Here is a 21,075-nt window from a genome sequence, read left to right on the forward strand (position 1 = left end):
TCTTTGTTTTATTTTCATGTTTTAAAGTTACATGTTCAACACTATCAATATTGCTTACCTGTATTTCAGCTTTTATCTTGAAAACCCAGAGCAGTGGACTTTTTGTAGCAGTTTGAAGGAAACAGTCTGTTCTTATTTTTCTGCTGTTTAATTTTTTTCAAAAGAATGATCTGGATTTTCAGATGAATATGCAACAGTCATGAAATAGTAATGATAAAAAAATACTTAAGACGATTTGATCTTTCTATAGAATTTATTTGATGCGTTTTCCAAAATATTAAAGAGTTTGTTTCATGACCAACAAAGGAGGAAATAAAAGTCATGATTTTATGGCACAGATACAGTTTGACAAAGCATTTGAGCTTCTTTCAAGTTTTTGTGTATTGAGTAAACATAAATTTCTTGATTAAGAGAAGTAGATGACCTGCTGGTGGTAAAAAAATTTATTTCCTAGTGCACCCAGGGAACTTCAGGTTATCACAATATCACAGTATCACAGTATGCTAGGGATTGGAAGGGACCTCAAAAGATCATCTAGTCCAATCCCCCTGTCAGAGCAGGAACACCTAGATGAGGTTGCACAGGAAGGCGTCCAGGCGAGTTTTGAATGTCTCCAGAGAAGGAGACTCCACAACCTCCCTGGGCAGCCTGTATGTTATGTTGGCCTTTCCTTAATTTGTGTTTTTTCTTTTGCTTGAATAAAAAAGGTTGTCTTATTAACCTGTATGTTAATTGAAGATCATTTTAGTTACATTGTCACCAGCAAATTATATGGGTCCTGGAAGTCATGGTCAGATTAGACTTTTTTTTTTTTTTCATGTGTGTGTATGTAAATTACCTTGATAATGGATGAAAACCACCAAAGACTGCATCCTTGCTGAATTTGTGCATTCATAGTTGAAATGTTGGGGTAGGAAAGGATGACTGTTGTGGGGCATTGTCCTGTAAGCGGTCTAGCTTGTTTATTAAAATGAACGTGCCTGCCCTCTCTGTTTTATTTGTACAGCCTGTCTTCCCAAATACAGTAAAACTGGCAGCTGCTTCATTTGCAGAGCTGGCTAAATTAGTGTGAGTAAAAATTCATACGATGGATTGTAATGCAGATTTTTAAATTTGGGGAGGGGGGACTATTTTATTTTATTTTTTTTTTAAAGATGACAAAGCTTTGCTGGTTTTCTTAATTACCTAGTCCCGGTCTAGGCAACCGCTAGATGGCAGTAGTGTGTAAAGCAGGGCTGTTGCTGTCCGAAAGAATTTTCTTGAGTATGCTTGATTTGGAAAATGAGAGTTTATATTTTCTAGCAATAAAAATTATGCCATCCTTTTATGATAAAAATTAAAGATGTATTATTTAGACTAATGAATGTGTTTTCAATAACCATGGAGCACATCGGTGCATAGGGCATCTAATGCATTTTGACAGTTTAGCTGGAGTAATTTAGCTTTTGCCATCTTAAAACCAAGCTTGTAGAAATTCAACTCTGCATCATAAATTTTCATTTAAAGTCTTGACTGACTGTACAACTCCTCTTCCTTGATCTTCAGTTATTTTATGAATGAAGGCTAAGGCTTAAGAAAATAACCAAACAAAAGGAAAACTAGAAAAAAACCACCCAAAAGCTCTGTTTAAAATAATTTTGCAATCTCATAAAAAGGTATTATTTAATATTTTAAAAAAAATAAAAAGCATTGACAGTCTGTGATTTCATAAGGTGCATCTTGAATATCCGTTTATGGTTAGGAAAAAGGTTTGTCACATTTAACAGACTAGCGGTAGGAAAAGCTAGAAGTTGAAGGGAGTATGTATTACTTCTAAAGGAGATTGCTATTCATCTTAATGCATTTGTTCAGGACCATGTTACTAGTTTGGAGGAGGTTCTTTCTGCACTCACAAATGAAAGTTTCTTTTCCTGCAAGTTAGAAATCATGTGCAGTGACCATTAATTTTGTGACTATATTCTTTGCCATATCTTATTAGAAGTCTTCTTAAAATGCAGTGTGCTTTTTTTCTTTCTTATTCTGTGCTGTTATTTCATCCTCTCTTGAATTGGTGTGCACTTTTTCAAAGTTTCGTCTTCTGACTTGCTATCAGGGAAGCAGGGAAGTGTAATTTATTCGGAATGAAAGCACTTTTTTTTTTTTTTTTCTTCTCTAGCACATATTTAAACATAAGTCAAGGTAGTGAAGCCAGGCAAATTCTACATGGGTATTTTTACAAAGAAGAGTTCACATTTCTGAAAGAAATGGTTTCAGAATAATCTTTGTTTCAAATTGTAATTTGGTCTTTGTAAGCATTGACTGCTTAGCCTCAATTTATTTCATTAATTTATAAAACTTGAAATACACATTTCAATTTGGTAGCAATATAACAGTTTTATATCCTGAGCTTATTTTAAACAAGCTAGGACTAAAAATGACATCAAAATATATCGAAAATAGTATTACTTACATACCTCACACTGGCTTAACTTCACCTTGTAAATATTTTAAATAATTAATACAGAATGTTTTCGTTTTAATGGATATTGTTGAAGTGATGACAGGTTACATTTCAATACTATTTGAAAAACATTACTTAGATTGTAAAAGGAATCTCGCTTAGGTCTGCAGCTGTTTACTGGTTTAAACTACTACTTTTTTACCTGCTCCTCTTCCCTTTGTTTTTTCTAAACAAATTTTTTTCCTTTTGCTGGAAAAGGCAAATAAGCTTGCCTTTTTCGGGGCCTACCAGAAGTAGCCCATGAACTCCCAGGGTCTGCAGCCTACAGGGTGAAAACCACTGTTAATAATTTCAAAGCAATGTATATAGCCGAATGGATAGAGAACCATACCAGCAGTTGGGAAATTCAGTGCACGGATATTTCCTGTGGCTAATTTTCTTAATTTCTATATATCTCTGTTAGAGCAGAATTGGAGAGCATCGTCAAAGCAATCTTTTTAGATTCTGTAGAGGTCGGTCTTTTTTCTCTTGTTCCTACATACAATCAATACATAGGTATATAAGTATACTTCCTGTGCGCATGTGTGGTTTTGGTTTTTTTCCTGTTATTTCGGTTTCACTTCAGTCTGGTTTTGTCTGTTTTGTGGGTGTTTTTTTTTTTTTTTTTCTTTTCTTTTCCTCCCAGGACGTGGACGCTCTGTGGCACTCCTGAGTACCTCGCACCAGAAGTTATACAAAGCAAAGGCCATGGAAGAGCGGTGGATTGGTGGGCCCTAGGAATTCTTATATTTGAGATGTTGTCAGGGTAAGTGATAATGATTACTGTATCACAGCAATATTGTGTAATACAGTAATACAGGATTCTTTACTAGTTCTGCTTACACTACTTGGAATAGCAAATTTGGGCTAAATTTGTTATTGATATACAGTTTCATTTCTGCCTCTGAAGAAAGGAAATGGGAGCTATAAAAAAGAATACATATCACTGTTGTTACAGAGATTTTTTTAGTCTTTTGAGTTTGTTGGTTGGTTGTTTTGGTTTGCTTTTTTTTATGTAAAACTTTTTAACAGCTACTGTTTTCTTTATCTGTTTTAGAAATTCAGGTTTTGTTGAAATCTAGATTTTTATACATAAAATACTTCATATTTAAAGGGTGAAGAAGAGGACTACCAGTTTTCTTTGAACTTGTAATTAATTTCTAACAGAGAAATAAGATTTGCAGTGGGAACTTTAGGCTGTAAAAATGCATAGTGGCAAGTAGGAAGACTTATTAGTACAGCTTGTATTACTACTGAGCACTGTTTTTCTTTAAACCAAAGCAAAAAGAACAGGGAAAAGCTTAAAAGGTCTATTTGGAAATCAGTTTGCTCAAATGCTATTTTTGATGTTCTGGAATTTGCTTGATAAGCAAAGTTTCCAAAAGATACAAATTCAAACTGAAGAGAGACTTTCTGGCATTAATATAACTGAAAACTAAAAAAAAAAAAAGCACGGGGAGGGAAGAGTGGGAATTTTGAAAGAAATCGGTTTTGCCATAGTTGTTGCAGTAGAACAAATGCAGGTGAAAGCAAGGCTTTCATAGCTTCAGAATAAACAATTTATTTCATCGGTTTTGGTTTCATAGTCGTTAGAACTTTTTGGTACCAGGCCCAGTGTGCTGTGCGCCTTCTCGCTCCCTGAGTGCGCATCAGTTGCCTCTATGGCCTTCCATTCTGGATCTGCAGTCCCACAGAGTGAAGTTGGAACAAAAACATCCTTGCGTGGATTTATTTATCCTTTTCTATATAAAGTACTGTCAGCTCAGGGTAACTTTGACTCCTCTGGTGTTTGGATGTGTCAGATTCCCTGAGCAGGCAGTTCTTCTGATGGACAATCGCTTAAGAGCTTCAATCCATCACCTGTGTTTGCTGTGAAGAAGTTTGCCCAGTAGCATCAAAGTTTTATCCCAAGCCAGCATTGCTGCCCACTGCTTGCTTTCTTAATTTCCTGAAGTTTTGCATATGCATTTACTTTGAATCTCAAGGCAATTTCTGGACAGAAAAAGCATGAAAATGTACTACTACTAGTTCTGTACTGACTCGGGCAAGTTTGGCTGACTGGTCTAATAAAAAGTTGTTATTTATGTAGACTAATCTGTGCAGAGGCCAGGCTTCACCTTCCTTCCACCACTCCCGGTTGGTCGCAGTGGGAGGAGCAGCCTAAGTTGGTCAAGGGTATCCTTCTCAGAGGGATGAAAGGAGCAAGAGATTCCCAGAAGCCTTGTTGCCACTCATCTTAGTCCTAGACACCATGAAGACTGTAGATAAGTGTTTGGTGCTGTAACATGAGCGCAGGTGCTGCAGTCTCCCAGCTGTAGTCTGAGTGATTTACCTTCCTGCCACAGGTTTCAGTGGGATCGCTCTGTTTGGTCTGTGTGGTCTCAGTGTAAGTGGATATTGGGCTTTTCCTTTCTGTGCTTTACACAGGTGTTGGTAGGATTCTCTCTACTAAAGCAGTAATAGAAACATGGTTTCAAAGTTAACATACTGACAAGAGCTGATAGTCAAGCAAGTTCACATCTCTGTAGCCAATGAGACCTGGAGACTGCAGGGCACTAAAGTATGACTGCTATATATTCAACTGAAGTATTACCTGGTATATATTCTTCATAAAAAAAAAAAAAAAAAAAAAAAAAAAAAAAAAAAAGCAGCTGCAATAATTTCTATGTAGGATCTTCTGTGTCCTGACGCTATCTGGCTCAAGTGATGAGACCTGGATTCCCCCAAGCTTACTATAAACACTGTGGCTATACAATATCTTAACCAATAGAGATAAATTACACATTTCTAAAAGGCAACTGAGATCTTATATAGGCTGATTGACAGAGCAGCTGTCTGCTGCAAGTGATTTTGTAAGGTTTTTTACTACACTATTTGTGTAGATATGCTCTTCATAATGGTTGGATGCTTCTTTTTATTTTTCGGGTGGGTTCCCTATCCAAAGCTGGGATAAGGACTCCATCCAAGTTTATTTGGTTGATTTTTTTGTTTGTTTTTGTTTGGAAGTTTTGGGGTGTTGTTTGGGTTTGGGGTTTTTTTGGGGGGGGCGGGGGGGGGGCAGGGGTAGATTGATACCACTTGCTTAGAATTTTTAACCTTCTGGGGTTTGGAGGGGTGGGGGGACAGGGATTGTGGTGTGTGTGTTTTCTCTAGGCGGTCAGGTTGTCACATAGGGATATGCTTTTAACATTTTATCAGCTTTCCACTGTTGTTGGCAGTAGTGTTTTAAAACACTTCTCCTCACCAACTCAAGGTGTAGATTGGTATTTGCTATCGAGGCTATTAATGCAAAAACAGTCCTGTGTAACTTCATGCTTTGAAATTCAAAGAAGATTTAAGAAATACAGAAATTATTTGAAGGTGAACAAAACCTGGCTTCAAGACTAAGTTATGGTCTGCAAGTAAATTACTTAAGACATTTGGTAGTTATTTCCTGAAGTTACTCTCTCTGAACCCGAAAAGCAATTGAAAAGAATTGGTAGATGTGTGGGTAAGGAAATGGTCTCTCTTAAAAACAAACAAACAAAACCACACTTTCCTGTTCTGCAGTGTCTTATTTCTCTAACTTAATCTCTAGAGGCCCATGGAATTCTAGTTCTGCACATACTAGATTTAAGGCAAGGTCCCGTTTAGGTTTAAGATGGTAAAGTAAAAAGAAGGGGAAAGAGCAGGGAGAACCAGAAGTGCGAAGAAATCTTTACAGAACCGATTAGGAATACTGAGTTTATATTAATCTAAACAAGCTAAACAAATTGTCAATAGGGAAAGTTGGAAGATCTATTTATTTTGAGTAAATGTGTTCTGTTACAATAACCATAGAGGAAAATATACTTGTTGTTTAATGTTAGATATGTTAGGTCATAATGGTACTGTCATCAGATGTGTAGATAACTGAATTTTCTCATTTAATGAGGGCTTTGTGTTTTTTTTTTTGTTTTTGCTTTGGTGGTCATATGTGATGTGCTGGTCTGTCATTTTAGGTAGCTAATGGATGCTGTCTGCAGTTTCATGTTCTCAGACCTGTCTGTTTTCCCTTGAGGTTTTACAACTTTTCTTCTTCAGTGTTAAAACTATCTGTTATCTTTGAGACCAATGTCAGTCCCATTGTTATGCATCAGTTAGCAAAAGGAATGGTTTGCAGCTGTTGTCCCATATACAGAAATACATATATATTTTTTTTAGCTTCAGTTGGTGGAAAAAAGGCAGCTGTTTGTATTTGTGTTATGGTGTGAAGACAGTCTGAAACTCAAGGGGTTTTTTGTTGATTTATTAGGTAGCTTCCAGCACAATTCTTGCATTGTTTTGTCTAAAATCTGTGCTGTGTTGCAGATTGACTTTTGCAAGCAGTATCAGTTAATGTATGTAAGAAAACGATGTAATCTTTCAAAGCTATTCTCATTTTGCATATAGTTCAAATGCACTTTAAGCAGTATTGCTATAAAATTACTATATAGCCAAGCGTGATTTAAATTTCTCTCAAGAGTTCTAGACAGTAATTTTGGATTTTCAGAGTGTGAAAGCAAAGAGCAATTTATACACAAGTAAAAATGTACAAACATGTATGTACTTATTCCTCTTGATTTCACACCTCAGTAGTGTACCGAATGTTTGGAGATGAAGGAAAAACCCCTTACATTTAACATCAGTCTGCTTACTACAGCTGGCACCTTTGTAATACATAGTTACAAAGTCTCATTCTAATTGCTTTATGCATTTATAGATGCTAATGTGTAACAAAAAAAAAAAAAAAAACAAATTGGAAATTGAATGTACTGTTTGTCAACTTGCTTGGAGAATATGAAGGGCATAATGTTGCCTGACTAAAAAAGAAACTTTATGTGATAGTCCCTCTGGTGGGAAATTTTTGTGCATGTTAAATGTCTATCACCGTTTCCTTGTTCTTCATTGCCAAAGCAGGAATTTATAAACACACAAATAGTTAAATAGTTTTTCCTGAGATTTTTATATTTTCCAATTTCTTTCTAGCTGAGACTACTCAGTTTTTCATAGTGAAACATGGCTCTCTGAACAACAGCAAATTTCCTTCAGTCTTTCTTTAAACATATAGTCTTGTCATGCTTTTCTGTGTTTTGAAGTATTACTTTTTTACCTTCTGCACACAGATAGCTTTACTGACTTATTCTGATTGAATTTGGTTTTGTCTGTGGCTAATTTTTACAATATTTCAAAAGAAATGCTTATCTACTTGACCATCAGCTGAATAATGAAGAAATTAGTACTCCTGAAAACACTTATGTAATGGAAATCATGTATAGTACTTGTTGAGGAATAAGCTAGTTTGGGTAGCACAAAATTAAGGAAGAATGTGAAATGAAGAGACATTGTTTTCACCCTTGTTTGTGCTACCAGTGATTTCCAGCGCTGTATTTGTGTGTTTACACAAGCAGTTAAGTTCTCTTAGAAAGTATTTATGGAATATTAGGGAGATGTGAAAATATTTTAAATGTTGGACTGTAATAGTGATTGGACGTTACTAATATGGTTGACACTCAAAGTCCCTTTTTTTTTTTTTTTTTTTTTTTTTTTATTCTGTAGGGGGTTTTAGACAGAAGCACAGTAAGAGGGATGTTTTGGTCATGTTATGGAAGTCAAAGTGGGCCTGAGACTAGTGAACAAGTAGTTAGTTATTCTATTCCCCTAAAAGGTTTTCTGTGGTAACTTCTAGAAAGGTGACTGCCACTCTGAAAACCTGTTGGCACTTGAGCTAAGCTGCTTATACTGCCTGTACTGATGCACCCGTTCTCTGAGCCTCTTGCAGTAATCAGGTTATGTATTATACTAGTAAAGGAAGCGCAACAGAAAACTTTCTCAAATCTTACTGTAGCTATAAGACAAGAAGTAGTCTTTCTGTTAGCTCATAACTCCATGAAGAGCTTACTATATTCTAGAAAGTGTAGAATTTCAATTGCATCTTGATTAACTGATCATCTTGGGAAGATTATGAAATAAGTACTTTACCTGTCCAACACAGAAAAACAGATTCATTTCAAGAGAGTTTCAGGTTCTGAACAGTCTGTCTCTTTCAAACCTTCTGTAACAAAACATATACTTGAATTCAAGAAGTACAATAAATAACTGAACTGGACAGTCTATTCGTATGAGGGTCCTTTGAGACTTTAGGTAGAAACTGGTGAATAAGGATATGCCTGCAGTTACAGGACAAGATCAAAAATGGTAATGCTGTTTTGGGAAGTATACCCATGGGTTTTGTAAAGGCAAAGCATTTTTTGCTTTAACACTGAAAATGTGTTTCATAATTCATATTTTTTATTGTATTAATGTAACAGAACTCTCTTGTAATTTTAATTCTGTATTCAGTGTGTTGCATACAAAAATGTTATTTGTTTTACAGTAGCAGCCTTAAATTAAGTTATTCTTCAAGTTAGTATTTGATTGATGATTTCCTACCAAAAAGAACTATATAATCAATGATTTCTGAAGGGAATTACTATAACATAATACTGTTGATCAGATTTTTAGAAATTCTTTTTCTAACCTCTAAAAATTTGCTGTATTAAAACAGGTTTCCTCCATTTTTTGACGACAATCCATTTGGTATATATCAGAAGATTCTTGCTGGCAAAATAGATTTCCCAAGGCATTTGGATTTATATGTAAAGTAAGTTCATGACTCCCAACACTGTCTTATATATTCTAAACACCTCCTGAGCACTGTTTCTAGAGAACCTTCATAGAAGACCAGATACCAGATTCTGATTTTCTAAAACACCACATTGGAAAATATTTTAGGTTACCTTTACTCTTAAAGTCCAAGTACAATTAATATGTTTGGTAGACTTCAAGCTGGAGATACAGTTGTATCATAGTATCTCCCTCTCTTACTTTTCTCCATATTTTGGAATATGAAATGCTTTTCCACCTTGTACAAAGCTCATTGGTACCAGGTGGGTGCCTGGAAGAAAATTAAAAAGAAGAAATATGAAGACATAATTTAATGTGAGTAAAAATTAGGAGAGCAGGAAGCGAACACTAAACTTTTCCTTTGTATGCATACATACCAGTTAGATCACTCTCAACGTAACTACGTGAATGAACTCTGATACTTCACAAGTTCCAGTGTAAAATCAACTTCCACTGATATGGCCCCAGTTCAATATGCAGTCTTATATATGTATGTGTGGGTTTTATTCATAGCATTTTGCAATCATTACAGGAATATTGCAGATGAAATGTTTTTTTTCCCCTGTTTAAAAATTCCATAATTGAAATAATTGTTAGTAAACATTAGGACAGAAGAGGTGCAATTTTAAACATGAAGTTTCTCCTTAGAAGCTGGCATGAGTGAGTGAGGACAGGAAGTTATTCTTACATTCCCAGGATAATTATTCAAGGTGTTTTGAAGAAGTGACCTTAGAGATGGCACTTGCTTACTGTCACCACTAGGTAAATAGATAAAATTTTTCACAGCAAATCTAATGATATCTGTCCAACTTTCTCTCAACTTTTATGAATTCTCTTGCAAAAATAATCATTTGGGGAGGATTTTCTAAGCCTCCATTGAACCATCAGGTGCACTGAATCAAGCGTGTCTACATCACCTTAGGCTGTTCAGTGTCTCGTATTTGTGTCTGTTCTTAAGTTTTCCCTTCCTATCTCGATGCTGTTTCTAGTATAGTGTCGTCCTATTGTCTGATCACCCTAACCCAGTCTGTCTTAAGAAGAAAACTGAGGATTTCATATAGTATTGTGTTCACTAAAGTATAAGAGTGTGACCAGAAGATGAACAGCTCAAATTAGGTTATTGTCACTAGCAACTAGTCTAACATGGTGGAAGCATTTAAAAGTAGAGATACTGTTAGCTTCTGTTTGTGCTCAACATTCACAGACCAACACTGATTTCTACTATCCAGAAGACACCTGAAGATTCCTAGTTATGGTAGTAAGCACGTGTATGCAGGTTTTGCACTTCAGTCTAGACATGACTGCCAATTAATTGTAGGATACATTAATCAAAATAGTAGTTGATATACCTCTTTCCCAGCTCTTCTCATCCAGATGCTCCTCAGTGTGTGCTTGTCAGCTCATTCCTATTACACTCCTGCCGTTGTGGGGTCTCATGGGATTCTAGCTTGGGCTTTCCTCCTTTCACAACTTGGTTTTGGGTGATCTCATTGATTTGCATGGCTTCACCTACTTTCTGCAGTCAGTTGTTAGCATAATGTATCTCTCTTGTCCAGTCAACTCCTCTTCCTTTTTTTTTTTAAACCACAGTATGCGGTACTGGGTAGTCTTTAATATCTCTGCACCACTGGCTTAAAGCAAGTGCCAAGATTATTTTGTCCTATGAAGACAGTCTGCTTCTTACCTTACTTGTATCCCATTTGCTTTCTCTCCCTTCTTCCTATCAGTTGGTATCTCAGCAAGGATGAAGTCTATCTTGGGTCCTGTCATATCCAGGCTATGTCTGAAGTATTTAGTGCTATACAGTGGTTATAACAATTGAACTTTAACTCTCTGCTCTTAGGCAACAAAACTATTTTCCTTTCTGAACTCTGAGAACACTCTCGTACCTAGAAGTACTACGTAAACATAGTAGTTGACATTTTTCTATGTGCCTGCCTCCTGTTGCCTTCCTGCACTTCTTAACTTTTGAATTTGTACTTCTGCTTTCCCTCCTGCTTCTGGATGTTCACTGTCTCTTACTGTGCTGTATAACTGCTGTGTGTCTTGTGTAAGTGCTGTTCCTTCTGGCCTGAGCTAGCATCTGTTCACATTGCTCTCTACTGTGTCTCTTTTGTTAGCTGCCTTGCAGTTTGATCAGATGTTTTCTCCGAGTCCTTTGTCCTATATACATGCCACATTTGACCATTTGCTCAGATTTCTGAAGAGCAGCTTCTGCTATAATGATGATAATAAATTAAGCAACTAGAAATTCAAAAATAAGACTGTTATCAGAGTTTTGTGTTAACTTCATTTCTGATAAACATAATTATGCTGTACCTATTTCTTTGGACACTAATGAGTTCATAAGTTAGATTTTTGTGTGTGTGTAAACTTTTGTTTGCAAAGACAGTTTTGGAAAATACCAAACAAAACATGGATCCTACAGCAGTTTAATGATTATTGGTCTGGAAAGACCTTGATATAGAATTTAATTCCCCAAATACATACAGCAACATATCTATTGGATTGACTTGAACATGATCACTTCTAAATTATTCTTTAGAAAGTGTGTAATAAAGAACCAGTAAACTATTTATTACTTTTTTCAATTTAATGCAATTTTGTTCTAATGAATGCAGCAAATGTCTTCCATCTTCAGTGACAACACTGTATCACTGAGCAAGCTTATCCCTTGAGTGTTTTCTAAGATGAATTTTTGAAGCAAGGATAGAATGATCCATTAAAGATTTTCTGGTGATATAGGAGTATGAAACTCCATGATTTATCTTTGGCCATATAGCCTGTGAATCTAGTTCTGGGCTTCTGGATTTCTTTTCAGTCCTACTTCTGTTTTAAAGTCTGATTATATCCATTCTTGTAGCCTTCTCCATAAGGAATAGTCTTCTCCATAGAACTAGAAGGAGGTATTTCTGCAAAGGTGACTGTAAAAGGAGTCAGCCATATTATTTATTCTAATCCAAATATTGATTGGCTGAAATGATCATAAGAGTTTTAAAAAATTGCTTTGTACCTTGACTTTTTTATTCTTCTTTTATCTGGCAATTTGATATTTTTTTCCAGTTAAATTTTAGAACTATATTCCTGCCAAATACAACATATTTGAGGCTGTAGAAAGAGGAAGGATTACTAAACTTTTTTCTTTCCTGTCATTGGTACTTTATGCAATGAGACCAGAATGCTGCTATTCTAAAAATAAAGAGCAAAATAATCGTTGAAAGTAACTGCTTATAGAAATGTGAAGCCGTATTTTTCTCTTAACTCATAAGTAATCAAGCTAACTCAATAAATTGTGATACGCACTCTGATTTATGTTGGAGGTTTCTGTTGCTTAATATTTAAAATACTTTGCTATTAAAATGGAAGTCCTTTTTGTCTCTAAACTTACATTCATCTTTTAAAATGTTGATTTAGCTTTATGTAGAACTGTTCAATGAACTAGAATCTCAGGGGAAGCTTTTCATTTTCAATTAAATTAAAGCTTATAGATGTTACTAGTTTTAAGCAGATGACTAGCTCTTCCATGGTTTCTCCTAATATTTAGCTGCCACAAAATTTAAATGTCAATTTATATAATTTGTATAAAGTTGAGGGTGCAGCTTTATCTGTATTTTTTATATATATTAGAGTTGTCTTCTCCCAAACAGATTTGAGATCCATTTTGATATTCGGAATGCCCAGCAAAATACAAAAATACAAAGAAAGATATGGTACTACTTTGGGGAGGCAGGGGAGGAGAGAGAGAAAGTTTTTCTTCTTTGTTTCTTGAAAGAGTCTAAAAGAATTCTGCAAGTTCCTTTTAGAACCGGTTATTCCTTTTTATCATTCACTCTTAAGTGTCCTAAAATACGAAGGAAATGAATGGGTAAATTATACACAGTATTAGCTAGGCAATGGAACTATGGTCATATTCTATAACGTTTGTATGACAGTCAAATATAAATTACTTTTGTTTAACAAAGGACATGTTTTCTTTACTGCAGAGACCTTATTAAGAAGCTGCTTGTGGTTGACAGGACAAGACGATTAGGAAATATGAAGGTCAGTATAAAATAACAGGTGTAACGCAGAATATAACACAAGGTTGAAAGAATTCTGTAGGAAAGATGTAGAACATCTCTTCTAAAAAGCCATAGGCTTTTGTTTTTATAAGCATGAAATTGAAATATATTTTCTCATACATTACTTCAGTTGTGCAATCCTAAATGCAACATTTAAATGTGTCTTTCTGGAAATCATACTCCTATTTGTCTGGATTAATGCTTTCCTTCATGATAGTTTCCCTCCCTCCTAATCCCCCTGCAAAAAGAAAAAAAAAAAAAACACAAAACAACAAACTACTCCCAAAACAACAAACAAACAAAACCCTACCTGTTTACTGATTAATTTGGAGACTTATATTAGACCAGAAACATGGTGCTACCTGTAGGACAGAGCACCAGCTGATTTGGTTCTTCCTTTAGAGTCATTTAATCCCAGAAGGAGCACTAATCAAATTTGAGTTTAAAAATTATTTTAAAGAATATAAGGGTTGTTGTAGTATCATGATGTTTGGTCACTGTCCCAGTAGTTTGGTGGTGGGGCTGATTAAACACAGTCGAATAGTCTTCCACCAAGAAGAGTTATTCATCCTATTCTGAACGGACTTCTGAAAGCAGTAGCTTACTACTAGTAAAAACCATGCTCACGTGTCTCAGATAACATTCCAGCCTACCTCAGAAATACATCTGTAATCTGTGATACCTCAAGGAGGAACACAAAGCAATCCTGTGAATTCTGTGAGATGTCCTGATGTACTGCTTGTCATGCCAAGAGGATGACAGCTGAATTACAAGCTTATTTTATTGTGCAGCCATGCAATAGCTATGGTAGGTAGTGCAGTGAGAAGTTAGCTGCATGTGAGCTCAAGCACTTTTAACAGGCTAGCCAAAGCACCACACAAAACTCAGTGTAGGTTAATTTACCCTTCTGGCAGAGTAAATTAATACTATATTTATTGACTTGTTATTGTCGTTATAGTGTTGCAGATACCTAAGTTAGCTTTTGCAATCTTTTAGTTCTTTAGCAAGAGCTAAAATTTCTATTTCTCTGAGCAGGGGAGGTTAAAGGCTTGCTTTTTTGCACAAAGCACAATTACCTTCTGCACCTATGAGCACCATAAAAAGATGCACAGTCATCCAGGTTCCTTGAACGTATTGATCTAAGTATAGATGCTAGAACCCTCTGTCCAAAGTTCTGTTTCAGAGCCTTTTATGGTACAAATTTAGACTGGTAAGACAAGCTAGGAAGTAAATATTTTTCTTATCCTTCAGGTGTCTTAGCAGTGTTTTTTGTGGGGGCAGCAGGAAAATGAAAACCAAATTTTCATAATCTGAAAATCTAGAAAGTTATTAACCAGTGAAAACTCTTATATCTTTTGACAGTTTTGAAGGAAAAGAAAAACAAAAGCAAAACTTTGGTTTATTCAAACATGGGGTTTGGGAAGTGTGTTTGACTGGCTTTCAAGGTTTTTTTAGTCTGTGATTGTTTTGGTTTATTTTGAGTTTTTTCCCTACAATTGGCCAAAATGTCAAAATCAAAAATAGTTCTAATTCAAAGCAGGATTTGGAGAGGTGGCAGTAGGTCAGTCATAAACCTGATCCTTCTCAACAATCATCATTGGTTTTAAAAGATTTAAATCCCATTGGACATTTTCTGGTGAAGCATTCAATCAGATCTGCTTTTGAGGGAACTAAGTGATAAATTACTGTTCCTGTTGCCTCTTTGGATAGGAGCATGGATAGTCCCACACCATATAAATCTGAAAAAAAATGATGTATGGTATGCTTCCTTCCATGGAGCTGCATGTGGTATGAGCTTGAGTGCTGTGCATTGAAACTGTGCTGTGATCAGGCCTGAGACAGAGAACCAGCTGGTTTTCCCCAGTGCTTAATGCCTTGAGAATAAGTCTGTGCTTGAACCAAGCTTCATTCGGGGAAGGGGAGGGGGAAGACATTTTTGTTCTTTATATACATAATCAAAGCAGTCAGCCCATAGAGAATAATCATTACAAGACAAATATGTCATTAACTGTATATCTAAAATAAAAAATAGGTTTATATATATATACTTTTGTAACAGTACTGAGAAACTCTTGTTGTCGGCACTAAACATCTGTAATATTTGATAGAACTACTTGCTTCCCAGACATGATTTTTATTTAAGACACCATCACACCATCAACCCTCAGTTATGTTTTTTTTTTTATTAGTGTAAGAATTAAAAAGTATATCTAAATAAGAGGCATTCTCTAAAATGTTGGAGAAAATAGAAGTGAGTAGAACAGCAGTGAATGGTTTTGTGGGTATTTTAAAGCCTATTTTTGATCTCCCTTGGGTCAGGAGAATGCTGCTAAAAAGAAAAAAAAAATATTGGGGTCTTCTTGCTGGAGCTCGGGATCTGCTAGGGAAATAACACAATGAATTTATCCCGTAGAATCTTTTAATGATTATCACCTGAGAAAAGAAAAAAGGTTAGACGAACCATTAGTCTGCTTTGATACCATTTCTTATGATGAAATAGATGATTTGGCATACATATAACTTACTAAATATTTTGTTTGATTTTTTTTTTTCTTTAAAGAATGGAGCAGATGATGTGAAGAGACATCGATGGTTCAGGTCTATAGATTGGGACGCTGTACCTCAAAGGAGACTAAAGGTATATTCTGCAAAATACTCTATAGGACATCACAACAAGAAATTGTTCGTTTAAGCTGATTTGTTGAGGTTTTGTTGCCTGTTGCATCTGTGTGTTCATATGTGTGTATGAGCACATGTGTATGTGCACACACCAATAGTTACATGCTTTTTTTCCTTTCACACTGCAGAATTAATTATATGAATGTCTACTTGTATTTTTGTCTATATTCAAAATGTCTAAAAAATAAATCCCTGCTTTATTTTTCTGAAGTTGATCAGTTAATAAAACATTTAATTTTCTGTTTTAGGGTTTTGTAAGTAATTACTGGTTGTAGGGTTGTTTTTTTTTTTTGTTGGGGGGGAAGGAGGGATTGGTGGTTTGTTGGTTTTATTATCTTTTTTTATTTTTTTCCTTGCCCTTGTATCTGTGGAAGTGTTTTACTCTGAGCTTTAAATTTTGGTGCCAAGTTCAATTCAGGTAAATGCTTTAATAAAATGTAAAGCATATGGGAGTAGGAGGAATAGGGAGGGTGAGAGAGCAGGATTTATGAATGTAGTTCTAACATGCTTTTTAACAGCACTAAATTCTACTATTATATGAGGGCAGATGTTTGCAAAAGCTATCAACACTGCAAAACGCTTTTTAAAGTCCTTTGGAAATAAAACCGCCTTCTTTCTTTTCTTCCTCAAAGTTTTAACTAGTCCGATTTCTTACAGCAGTGTTTTTTTCAGTAACATAGGTTGCCATATGCAGTCAATCAAGTACCGATTAAATGTTTAGTTTTCCTTTTCTTTGCATTAGTTTCTTACAATGCATTTCTGGCTAGGTATCTTAAATTGAGTTCTTGCAAAATAGATGAAAATAATGATAACAGTTACCTACACTACTATTAAGACTCTTAGTTGACAGGAACCTAATGTGATTACACTCCTTTTTGCTCATAGGCCACAGAACAGGGGAGGAGTGAGGAAGGAGAGTAACAGATTATACTGTAACAGCACATGCCTGGGAGCTTAGTTGTAGTAATCGTTTTCAGTAGTTACCTTCAGTCTACAAAGCAGCTAGAACTTGAGTGCTACATAAAATAGGTATATGTATTATATGTTTTTAACCACAATGTTTAACTGCAATACAGACAAAGTGTTGGAACATGTCTGTGTCAGTGCAAGCTTCTTTCTCTCATGCCATTCATTATTAGTGAAAAAGGTGAACTTTTATAAATATGTTCCCCTTTTGTTTAATCAGTCTTTTACAGAATTTCTGCTTTAATACAATGGAGAGGAGCTCATTGAGGAAACTACTAACATTTTTGTTGTGCTTGTTCTGACTAGCCTCCCATAGTACCGAAAGTATCCAATGATGGGGATACTTCCAATTTTGAAGCTTATCCTGAAGATGACTGGAACAAGATGCCTCCAGTACCCCCTAAAGACCTAGAAATTTTCAAGAACTTCTGAATGCAACATGTACACTGGGCAAGGTATGTCCAAATGTCAGGAATCCTCTTCAAAACATTGCAGGTCTGTCAGTGAGAGCCGTATGCAGAAATTACATCTTCTGATTGATGGTTGGACTTGATGAACTTAAAGGTCGCTTCCAACCTAGACTATTCTGTGATTCTATTATATGATTCATAACAGTGATTAATACTTCCTTACAGCTTGTAAAACCAACATGAATCATGGTAATAGGTAGTATAAAGTAAACTGTTGAAATAAAACATTGTAAAGCAGGCTTACGGAGTGACGAAGGTAATTTGTCTCACAGGCTTTGGTGTTCTACAGTGATGAAGTTATTTGTGTACAGATATTTAAATCCTTCTGTCCTTAAAACTTTTAAAACAGTGTGTTATAAGTAGATACCTAGATTGATTTGACAGATCGGGAAATGTGACTGCAAGATTTTTATATTAAGAATGACGACTTCAATTAGAGGAATAAGATTGTCAGATTAATTCTGTACCCTGCATTCTGTCTTAAAACTGTGATAGTTTGATACTTGTCATTCAATTCACATGCTCAACATTGTATTTTGTGTTCTTTTTTCATTATTTTTTGTCTTAGAAACTGGAAAGATATTGAAGTGCTAAGAGTAAGTCTGAAGAAAAATGGAGTTCTTACATAAACGAAGACTTTGTGGATAAGAATGTCACTGCATTCAGATATGTGTATTAGTATATAGTAAATATCTAAAGAAGGCAGGCAAGAATAATTTTTTGCTGTAAACATTTGACATTAGGAAATTGTAGTATTGATAGTCTACACTGAAGTAGACTCACTAAAATGGTATATTTTAGGATTTTTTTTTTTTTTAACTTATGGTTTAGTTAAGTTTTCTGCTATTCCCAGATCCTTTTTGCATAGTTAGCTCATAGACTTAATTTTATAAGTTTAGTATAAACTTGTGTAATTAAAAGCACAAATTAGTATATATGTATATAATGAATACAATACAACTAAAGCACAGGAACTGTGCAAAGATGTAAATTTTTGTACTTTGCAGAGTCTATGATTTTTATTTTTCAAATAATGTTTTTCAAGAAGTTCTCTAGGAATAAAAATCTTAAAAGGATAAATGAGTTTTTCATCATCTTATATACATTTTATAATTCTTTGTAAAAAATAAAAATAATTAAGTTTTAAAAAAGATTTGTAGCTAAAATTTCCAATGCCTCACACTTGCAACCATAGTACTTGAAAGCAGAAAGACAAGGGCATGTTTTATTGTTGATTAAGATACATCTTATGGCTAATTTATGAAGTTCTGTTTCAGTCATGTCTCTACAAACCAGGATATCGAGTGATTGTACACTGTCTGAAATGAAATTCCTCACACAAAGACTCTCTGTAAACATGCAATTCAGTGCATACTGATAAAAGGGCTCTAACTGCCTCTTACAAGAGTTGCTCTCTCTCAAGCTGTTGTCTTTTCCAAATGTAAAGCATGAGCCATAACAGACTGTTTTCATTATTGAAATAGTTGTTGTTGAATGCTTGGCACTTCAGAATATCAGAGGGAAGACTGAATATATACTAGAGCCTGATTTTTCTGCTTCTGCTTTTGGAAAAGTCCTAGACTCCACTGCCAGGAATTCCATATGTACAGAGTTCAAACCTTAAATGTAAGGAGTCTCTTCTTTCATCCTGTACTAACATCTTTCTAGCAGCTTGAGTACACTGTATTTAGGAAGTATTTGCAATACTGCTTCGTTTTAAGTAGCACCACATATCAGTATGTGCATAAGTATGTATCTGTATATGAATACACATAAACATGAAGGTACGTTGTATACAAGTCAGATTCTTTTTATAGGGTTGTTTCATGTTACATATTGTGATACTTGTGTTAATATAGGGGAATTGATTTTGAAGTGCTTCAATTTCAAAAAGTAATTACATTCTTTCAGATGTGGTGGTTTTAGATAACATTTAGTGAAATTATGATATTTAAACCAAAAATATTTTTTTTTAAAAGCACATCAGCTCACTGGAGTTCCACTACTATGACTGATGGCTCTACATAAAACTGTTTAAGTAGATCATAGACAATTCCTCCCACAAACTGCTTTCCACATTTTGATCCGAAATGCCATAAGAGCATAAGAAATGTAGGCCAAAGATTCATTTTTCTCAACGAAATCCTGAATGCTTATGAAGTAGACATTCTAGTAATCGCTAATGAAATTACCGCGTTTATAGTTTTACGACAGATCTGCAGCTGAATTCTCCTTGTGGAAAAGTCACGTCCATTTTCTTTTGTTTAGCTCTAAACAGTACAGAAGTGCTGTTGAGAACTTGCAATCTATTTCTTCGTAAAGCAAGTCTAACTTTAAGCGATTGCATAACTCTCTGCAAAAATGCACAATGTGTCACAAAATCAGGATACCTCAAAGTAGCAATTCTGGAATATCACAAAGTTTTCTTGATGTTATGCAAGCACCACAAGTTGATGGCCCCAGCTGCCACTCAAGTAAATACTGTGTAGGAATGCATAATGAAAAACAGGAAAATCCATAGAAAATTATCCTTTTAACTTGGTAAAAACACTATCTTTATATACTATCTTTAAAAAATGAATCTGGTTCACTGTATTTGTATATGTGGAATTAGTTATTCCAAATCAATCAGAAAAACTGAAGCACATAAAACACACATTACTTTCTTTATTTTTAACATGTAAGATTACAGTATTTTATGGAATCTGTGTACTACAAACCCAATTTCTTATTTAAAAATGTACATACTGAAACAAGCAGGTGTGCTAAACATAATTTTTTTTTTTTTTTTTTCAAATTAAAAACTGCACTGTTTAAGTCTTCAAAACTGAGGAAATGAAGTTGAATTTGACTAATGTGCCACACTGGTGGTTAGAAGTTTTGAATGCTTGAACAACAGGAGATAGTGGATTTTCTTTTTATGAATCTTATCCATTGCTGGCAGTGGATGCACTGACACTCATTATGATAGAGACTAAAGAAATGAATACAATCTTATTAATAATGCTAATTCATTGACTTTACATTGTTTCCAGAGCCATGTGTACATATGCCTAACTACTGACCTCGTCAACATGCTTTCTAGTACAAAACTGCTTTCAATTTTTTTAATTTAAAGTTCTTCACTAAAAAAAAAAAAAAAAAACAAACACATTTTTGAAGCGTTATTTTAAGTGATCAGTTATTTTCTCTACAGTCTTGAACTTAGTGAGCTGTTATTACCTGCCCATTTTATTTATTTGCACAAGTGAGTCTGTTTTAAGTCTTTGCTGGGACTTCACAGCCCACTAATGTAGTTCTGACTGAGTGCTCACACAGAAGTCCCCAGATACACACTGCACTAAGAACTATGAATTTATGTTTTTCTTAAGCAAACTAGAACACTTTCTTATTTTCTATTGAAGTATGGTATTCTCTGAAGTCCATCTTATTATGGTCACTTCTGTTAACACGTTTTTTTTGCATATAGACTGTTGCATAAGGACTGTTTTCTTGCAAGAGCCCATAGGCCTTTGGTATTCTGCTTCGGTGAACAAGAATGTTAAACATTAAAAAACGCCTTTATTTTTGAGTTTTATATATATATATTTTTAATTGCCCAATTTGAGGTTTTAAGTGATAAACGTGCATTGTAAACTCAATTGCCTTGTAACCAAATGATATAAATGCTTCATGATTTCAATGGAGAACATGCTGTAGATTTTCCTGTAAATTAGCTTGATCAATGAATATGTGTGCTACTGAGCTTTAACTAATG

The 21,075-nt window shown here is 34.9% G+C and overlaps 1 protein-coding gene across 1 annotated transcript in view; it reads left to right on the top strand.

Annotated features, from left to right (window-relative positions):
* PRKX (protein kinase cAMP-dependent X-linked catalytic subunit) overlaps positions 1 to 17,280 on the top strand; it is a gene marked incomplete at its 3' end in the record, with an annotated part of 55,244 nt that extends 37,964 nt beyond the window's left edge. The window contains exons 4-8 of the mRNA XM_082495034.1: positions 3,126 to 3,245; positions 9,024 to 9,119; positions 13,126 to 13,183; positions 15,764 to 15,841; positions 17,155 to 17,280. Of these exons, the coding sequence (XP_082351160.1) occupies positions 3,126 to 3,245; positions 9,024 to 9,119; positions 13,126 to 13,183; positions 15,764 to 15,841; positions 17,155 to 17,280 (478 nt within the window). The remainder of the gene's footprint in view (positions 1 to 3,125; positions 3,246 to 9,023; positions 9,120 to 13,125; positions 13,184 to 15,763; positions 15,842 to 17,154) is intronic.
* Positions 17,281 to 21,075: the final 3,795 nt, after the last annotated feature.

Source organism: Vanellus vanellus (genome assembly GCF_965231255.1).
Source record: "Vanellus vanellus genome assembly, chromosome: 1".
Lineage (NCBI taxonomy): Eukaryota > Metazoa > Chordata > Aves > Charadriiformes > Charadriidae > Vanellus > Vanellus vanellus.